This window comes from Rhagoletis zephyria, unplaced genomic scaffold, assembly GCF_001687245.7.
Source record: "Rhagoletis zephyria isolate East Lansing unplaced genomic scaffold, Rhagoletis_zephyria_1.1 Rzeph_scaffold_00168, whole genome shotgun sequence".
In the NCBI taxonomy this organism is placed as follows: Eukaryota; Metazoa; Arthropoda; class Insecta; order Diptera; family Tephritidae; genus Rhagoletis; species Rhagoletis zephyria.
The window spans coordinates 381,574-390,342 of record NW_016157252.1 but is presented as its reverse complement, the minus strand read 5'-3'; the positions used below and the strand labels follow the sequence as shown (position 1 = coordinate 390,342).

At 32.2% G+C, this 8,769-nt stretch overlaps 1 protein-coding gene across 1 annotated transcript in view; it reads left to right on the top strand.

Annotated features, from left to right (window-relative positions):
- Positions 1-1,408: 1,408 nt before the first annotated feature.
- The window catches only part of LOC108355674 (lysosome membrane protein 2), a gene marked incomplete at its 5' end in the record, with an annotated part of 259,295 nt that continues 251,934 nt past the window's right edge, over positions 1,409-8,769 (top strand). Inside the window, one exon of the mRNA XM_017606824.1 lies at positions 1,409-1,650. Within this exon, the coding sequence (XP_017462313.1) occupies positions 1,409-1,650 (242 nt within the window). The remainder of the gene's footprint in view (positions 1,651-8,769) is intronic.

Here is an 8,769-nt window from a genome sequence, read left to right as displayed (position 1 = left end):
AGATAAAGATAAAGATAAAGATAAAGATAAAGATAAAGATAAAGATAGAAGATAAAGATGAAGATGAAGATGAAGATGAAGATGAAGATGAAGATGAATATGAACATGAACATGAACATGAACATGAACATGAAAATGAACATGAACATGAACATGAACATGAACATGAACTTGAACATGAATATGAACATGAACATGAATATGAAGGCGTAGATAAACATAAACATAAACATTAAAAGCGATAGAGACAAAGATAGAGAGGAAGAAAGTGATAGGGATAAAAAGGAAATACAACTGAAGAATGTGCGATGTTATATTGTGATGTGTTATGCTACATATGTCATGTTATTGAATCTAATGCTATTCTATGTTATGTTATGCTAAGTACTAAGCTAAACTCCCCTCCACTTAACCCATTCCAACAAATTTTATTTCAGCTCAACTCAACTCACATAAACTATCCTTAATTTTAGCGGTTGAATTTCAACCGCTGGGCGAACACTAGTCTAAGTAAAAGCAGGAAAAAACTAACGATGCATCCAGTTTTTCAACAGACCTTTGACAAATAATATTCGATAATTACATAATTCTTACCTAATTAAAGGTTACCTTTTAACGCGAAAATAGTCGGTTCTCTTTATAGCCAGATGTTGAACATTTCCGCTGGAAATACCTATTGAAGGATCTTACTCTTTGACTATAAATTACAAATGAAAGGGGCGTAGGGGGACAGTCTTAACGTAGCATCTCCACTGGCAAAGAATTTTAGCAACAATTTGTCATTTTGTTTGCCAGATATACGTTTTATCAGTGCACTTGCATAATATTCGCATTCGCAAAAGCTCCGCATTGAGTTTTGCGAATGCGAATGTTAAAATTAATGCGGAAGCTTCGCGGTTGCGAATGCGAATATTCGCAACAACCCTGCTTTAAATCAGTGGTCGGCACGCCATAGCTCACTGAGCGCTCTCTGAGCACGTGTGTGTTTCACACGTATACGAAGAGCGGCAGCTGAGCAGTGCATTTAACGCACACAGTCTCACTTATTGAATCGTTTGAATGTGTTAGAATGCCGACCACTGCTTTAAATACATCGATGTATAGTTAGCATCCCTACTACTTAGAGCAAGTTGTTGAGGCTTGACTACCACGTATGAATACTAAAATGATTGTTCTCGTGAGTTAAAAATATCCTGACTGCCCCTGTTTTCAATATGGCGGGGATCTAACAAACTCACGAGTCCCGCAAAACAAGTTTTAAGTTCATTGCGACTGGCTCTACGGTTTTCAAAAAATTATCATCATTTTTCCAATTTTCGACCTCAATGTACTTAATAAGTAATGAACATAAACCGCACTCGAAAATGTTTGGTTACATATCTCAAGATCATTTTCCTTTTTATTTCAGGGAGAAAACAGATCCACAACTAAACTTCAACGAAATCAAAACATCAGGGGAAAACATTCAAGACTTTCCTATCCAATGCAATGAAGGAAAAATTATTTCTCTAAGTAAAGCAAATTCTATATCTTCAAAGAAAAATTTTAATAAAGATAACACAGTAAAAAATCCAGCTCTATTCGGGGCCATTTTTGAATTAGCCGGACTGAAAGAAAATAACGGAGCGAAAGAATTTGGAACGTTAATACGTAAGTTTTCGTTTTTAATTGATTTTTTATGTAAGTTTACTACCATAGTTTTAATTTAATTTTCAATCAAATTTGTTTCAGTTTCAATAATCTCTTTAATTAAGTGAGTAAAAATATGGCAGCACCGTGCTAAAAGTGATAGAAAAAGCAGGGCTGGCATGGGCGTAGCCAGAACGAAATTTACAGCCAGTTTCACCAAACTATTTAAGTGGGAATTAACTTTAATTTAATTTTGTATTTAATTCTCATTTAAATAATTTTCAGTTTCAATAAACTATTTATTTAAGTGAATAAAAGGTGGTTATGAAACAGACTAGGCCAGCGAAAGTTTTCATTTGTACTGAGAGCTTTTGAAAGCTTTGGCACGCTGTGTTGTGAAAGCAGGGCTGGTATACAANAGTTTTCATTTGTACTGAGAGCTTTTGAAAGCGTTGGCACGCTGTGTTGTAAAAGCAGGGCTGGTATACAAGTAAGCAGCAGTAACACCTCTGAGTGTGGTTATTCTGATTTAATTTTTATTTAAGTGAAGAGCATAGGTCACTTAAATCAAAATTAAAATTGATTGGTGAAACCAAAAATTCGAAAATTAAAGTAATTTTCGCTTAAATAATTTGGAGAAACTGGCTGTTAGTGAAGGGCCCTATACAAATATTTTTTTTTCAAAACTAATAATTATACTCAACAATTTTTATTGAGCTTGACGCTGTTTTTATTGCAAAACTATTGTGGAAAAGCAGCAATAATTTATGAAAGTGGTAGAAGTGATAGCTATTTCGGAAATTACCACATTTCCTCATCAGACTTATTTCGGTGGGATTCGATCCAAAGACCCCACCTGACCCAGCCAGTTGCCTACGCACTGTGCTCAGTTGGCCTTATAAACTCTTGTTGCTCTTTCCAATTTTTCATTTGTTAAGCCAACTACAACCAAGCGCAAATATTCCAGTGCTATTTAAACTTTATCATGTGGTTGTTGGTTTTGTTAATAATTCTATTTCTCAATAAAAATCAATCATAATAAATAAATCATAAATTAATGTAAAAAAAACAATATTTTTTAAAAACAAGTTTTTATCTAACGTGTGCAATCAAAGCAGTAAAATAAAGTAGTGTAACAAAAGATTTTTGAGCAAGAAAATTTTGTTAAAACTGCACTAACATGAATAAAATAAAGTAAGATAAGCTTTCGTTAAAGTTACTAAAAGACAAATAGTGAAAGGAGTTACTCAAACTCTAATGAAAATTACTTCGTTTTAAAAAAGTTTGTCGCGCGAATAGCGAACCGACATTTATATATCTGCATAAATACATATACCCAACCAATTATGCATGTATGCTGAATTCTGTACTTACCAAAATGTACAAATCGAGTGATCCCTGCTTAAGATGAAGACAAGCATAGGGAGCTGCGAAAACGTTAAAATTTAAAGCTAATATAAGTGCAACTTAGCATACATTTAGGTTTTATGTTTTTTCCGTATTTGGAGATTTTTGCAAATTATCTTAAAATTTATACACACTCATATAAGAAAAGCATACCTGCTTTCCTACGAAGTAGTAGTTATATCCAGTATTGCAAGAATATATATATAACATCTGGGGAGGCATATGTATGTAAGTTAACTACATACAAATGGATTTATGTACACATATCCATACATGAGAAAACATGCCATACGGAGTTATACCGCGCGGTACCATACCGCTGCTGCTTGAGCAAGCCTTTATAATGAAAGCAGCTCCTATAAAGATTTTATTTTGTTGCTTTAAAAGTTGCTTTTAAAGTTTAAATAGAAAAGTTCTTTAAATGTAAAATGTATCTTCAACTGAAGCATTTTCACCTAAGCTAAGGGCCCGCTGTTCAATGTATGGTTATCACCAGTACATCATTATCGACGATTTTGACATCATGCATATAACATGTGCTAAACAGACGTTATTGTATTTAACCGGAGCTTCTATCTTCGATTTGTGTTACGCTACGCGCGCACTGCAGTTGGTATCGACCGAATTGTGCTTGGCCGATATCGGCTATATGCGGGCGATATGAATAAACACTTGTGATTATATGAGCGCTCTCACACATAAGCCGATAACCGAACCGACATCGGCCGTTGACCTCCGCCAGTGACGATAAATTCAAACATGTTTGTCTTTCTCGCAGTGTCGCCAGAACTTTTCGGGGCGGCTAGATTGGACAAAAAAAACGGCTAAAATGTTTCAACTAGAATTAAATTTTTTTTAAATACATAAATCTGTATATTAAAAAGCTAACATAAATTTTGTCCGCCTTCGTTTAGCGATTCTACAGAACCGATTTCAAAACCAAGAACACCATTGGAAGGACATTTTTCCGTAGATGAGCAGAGTTTTTCAGATGAGCAGAGGTTTCAAAATTGGTAGAAAAGTACGGCAAAAACCGTCGTTTAAACATTTACATATTTGTGTATACATGTTGCTGCAACATGTTCAATTTGACATGTTTCGCATGTTGTTTCACTTCGCATTTGAAATTAAGCTTTGAAATAAAGATAAATATGAAGATGAAGAAATAAATGATAACGAAGAAGTAAAACAAAGAAGGCAAAAGTGAAGATAAAGACGAAAATGGAGACAATGACAGATACATAAGAATTAGGATAACTGAAAGGGTAAGAAAATTTCTTGAATTTATGAAGTGACACTTCTTTAGCGGCAGTTGGTTGGTTGGGAGTAAATTGTCAAATTCAAGGTGATTCACCTTAGGTGAATAATGCACATGGAAATCGTTCTCAGCGGTTTAGCGGTTTGAGAATAAAAACAAAAAAAAAAAGATGCCTAGAGATACAAGCAGAAACGAATATCAAGGTAAATTTAAACACTTTAAAGTAAAGGTGAAGAGGAATATGCAAAAATAAAGATAAATATGAAGAAAAGGATGAGGATGAAGATTGATATTGTTAGCGATATAAAGCCCGATATTATTATCGATATGAAACTCGATGTTGTTATCGATATAATAATCCATATTGTTATCGATACTGTTATTGATTAAATGACCGCTATTGTAATCGATATAATAATCGATATTCTTATCGATATAATAATCGATATTGTTATCGATACCATAATGGATATTGTCATCGGTATAATAATCGATTAAGTAATTGATTTTGTTATCAATTTAGTAATTCATATTGTTATCGGTATGTATAATAATCGATACTGATGACTGTGATTTTTATCGATGAATTAATCGATTTTTCAATCGTTATATTTTCCTATGTGTTTATGGATATTGTTATCGGTGCTTTTATCGACACAGTTATTGACAGGGTTATCGATATAATAATCGGAACATGGAATGTGATCATATTACATGACATCACATTATATCACATGATATGAAGAGACATCACATAATATGATATCATGTGACATGACATCACATGATATGACATCACATGACTTGACATCACATGATATGACATCGTATGACATGACATCATTTCACATCACTTCCTATCACATCACATCTTATCACGTCATCGCACCTCATCTCATCTACGTGAATAGGTAAAGAGAAGGATAAAAGCAAAGTAATGAAAGATAAAAACAAAGATGAAGACCAATGTAAATGTACCGATTTGAAAACCAAAAAGGTAATTTTCTGTAGATGAGGAGAGTTTTTATAGTTTCGAAATTGGTTGAAAATCGTCGTTTAAAAATTTCCGTATTTGTGTATGGTTGTTTTTGCAACCTATCCAATTTAAGCTGTTTCGCATTTTGTTTTAATTCGTATTTGAAACTAAACTTTGAAATAAAGGTAAATATGAAGATGAAGAAACAAGTGATAACGATGAAGACAAAAAAAGAAGGAAAAAGTGAGAAATGAGAAATATATAAGAATTAGGGTAACGGAATTGAAATTTTTCGATAGGAATCGAAGAAATTCAGCCATAAAAGTTTCGGAAATTCATCGAATCACCGAAATTTATAAATATCGAAATTTATCCATGCTTATTAAGATATCGCAACGTATCGAATTATTCAAATTGATCAATGTTTATTGAGTTGTTGAAATTTATAGACACAGAAACTTAGTTGTCGAAATTTACGGAGAGTTATCGAGCTATAAAAACGTGTGGGATTATCGAAATTTGTCAAGTTAAAGAAATGTATCAAGTTATCGATATTTATTGAATTATCATTATTTATAGACTTACCGAAATTTATCGAGTTGTCGTAATGCATGGAGTTCTTTCAACTTACAGAGCTATCGATAATTATTGATCTATTGAAATTGGTTGATTCATCGAATCGAAGTTTATGGAATTTTCAAAATATATCGGTTTATCGAAATTTTAAGGTTATATAAGCTTATCGATTTATCACTGCTTATCAAGTTTTATCGTGTTAACAGGGTTTAACAAATTTTTTGAGAGCTTTCGTAAAATGTGGAGCTGTCAAAAGTAAAAATTTATAAAGGTATCCAAAGAATTTAAATTTTTGAGTTATAGAAATTTACCGAGTACTCGAATTTCACAGTAATCGAAATTGGTCGAGTTAACGAATTTTGTTGAGGTATAGGATTTTAGTGTTTTTGAAGTTCATCGAAGTATGGATATGTATCAAATAATTAAAATTTATCGATAAACTGGAATGTATCGATTCAATTCCAAGTCCTGCCGAAGTCCTCCAAGACAAGATAAAAAAATTTTAGTTACATTTTAGTTCCAAAGCAGAAGATTTTCCGGTAAGTTAATTTGTACCGTATAAGTTTTGCTACGTGTTAAGTTAGAAAACTTCTCCAAGGCTCTTAAAAACTAGAAAAACTGTCGAATTTCGACAGTAACTGGCACTCTGGTTACAATTAATAATTAATTAATAAAGATTATACGTAGCTAAGCTGTACACCACTTTATTTTTGTTTAACAAAGGAAACTGTTATACGTATCTAAGCTTTACATCAGAAGTCATGTTTGTATTACTTAACCCTTGCCCTGCAATTGTACAATATATTGTACGTTTAATTTTTTGTAACATTTTTGAAAACAAATTAAACTTTATGAAGTTTTGGAATGTCCCGAATAGTTTACGTAAATCTAAAAATCGAAAAAGTTTCAAAAATATTTTTAGAATTTAATTTAAAATTATACCATTTTATAAAATTCCAGTGAAACGCAAGTTGGGGTAATTTACTGTACAAAAAATACGTGAAAATCAAGTAAAATCGCTAATAAAAGCAAATAATATCGAAATATGAACAGCATTTCATCATATAGAAATGCTAAAATTAAACTATCATGATTTAAAATATTTTTCCCGAGTCGTCAAAAAAAATTTACAATATATTGTACATTTACACTGAATGGTTGTTCAAACGTCCGCAAAGGTTGCAGTTGAACAGGCAATTAGGGTGGTTTTCGCCGTGGTTTTTGAAGAGCTTGTGCGTAGTTGTTGCGGTAAAGGGTAGGTTTTTGATTTCTTGATCTACTGAAGGCAGAAAAACCGGGACGGTTTATTAAAACGGACCATTTGTATTTTATATTGTAATTGTATCTGAAATTTTAAATTTTTCAAAATTTCTTTCTATAATTCTCTTCTCATGGAGAAAATTTAAAATTTTTTAATGCAAATCTTAACCAGAGATACTTAAAAAGATATAAAGTATTCATTCCAACATATCTGCAGTAAAATCAATTATTTTGTACGTACATAAGTTCATTTTCAATGAAATAAAAGTTTTATTCCGTCAAACTTAGTGAAATATCTATTGAGTTTTCTTGAGTGCTTTTACTCCTTTGCGGACTTTTGTACAATATATTGCACAAATTTGAGGTAGCCCTAATAGCTACCCAAAACAACTTTTGAATAGTTTTTTTTTTTTTTACTTTTGCTATTATGAGGCTCTATGAACCTTGTAATTAAGAGGAAAAAGTTTTATATTCATCACGGACGGACTTGACCGGAAAGGGTTAAATATAAAGACAGAGATAAATTACAAACTTATGGCGTTTTATTTTCTATTAAACAATTTTGCCTTCTTATAAATATTGGAACATTTTCAGTAGGTTACTTTTTGTCCCGCAAAATGGCTATATTAGCAGAAAGTATGGCACTTTTGCTTAGTCGGAAGGCAATATTTTGAGAAATGAACATGTAAAGTTGAAAAGGGCTGAGGGAAACATTATCTCGGAAAAAGAAAACGCCATGATACAAACACAGAAGGTAGTTTAATTTATTGGCATTCATTGTTGTTGCCGACCACTTCACTTTTAACAAGTTTATGACATTTAACTAAAATCATGCCACCAGATTCACTAGCAGAAAAATTTTTGTTTCTTGACAAAGTAAAAAAAAAATTTAAGGTAGGGAAGTTGGATGAAAATATTAAAAGTGTTGCGCGTTTCCAAACTGCCAGAATTTGGTACACCAGAGCAAACGTTCGAAAATAAAGTTGTTTGCTTTTCCGATAATAGAGTACGTAGTACGATCTAATGCAGTTTATTGAGAAATTGATGACGCAAAATATTTTTAAACCTCTAAAAGATGTACCGTTATCCGTGGAACAGGAAGGAGGTCGAGTTAAAATTATGCTCTGCAACTAGTTACTGTACCAATTTTTTATTCTCGGAATTTTCTGATAAGGATGTGGTGCTGCTAAAAAATATGTACAGGGTGTCCCAGAAGTAACGTGTCAACCTTTAGGGGAAGGTAGGTGGGGGGTGAGCTCCCTGATAAAAAAAAAAATGTTTCAGGTAAAAGTGTAAACGGTTTTGAAATATTTAAATTTTTTTAATTAAAAAAAAATCGTGCCTTTTCATGTATTTTCTTTAACTGCATCTACAAACCAGGCTATACTTAGTAAATTTTTTATGTAAAATACTTCCAGATAGTTGCTTCTCCATACTCAAATGCAATGTAGTTAAAATATATTAAGGAACCATCATAAAATTAGGACTATTTTGGGATTTATAACTTTTTGATATTTTCTCCCCCAATTTTGACTATCTTTGGTGGAAAAAAAATGTACTGAGCTATAACTTTGCATTACATAAAAAAATTGCTCATGTAATAAAGATATCAGAAAGATATCTGTTTCGAATAGAAAAAAAAAGTTATAGCCGCTTTTGTGGG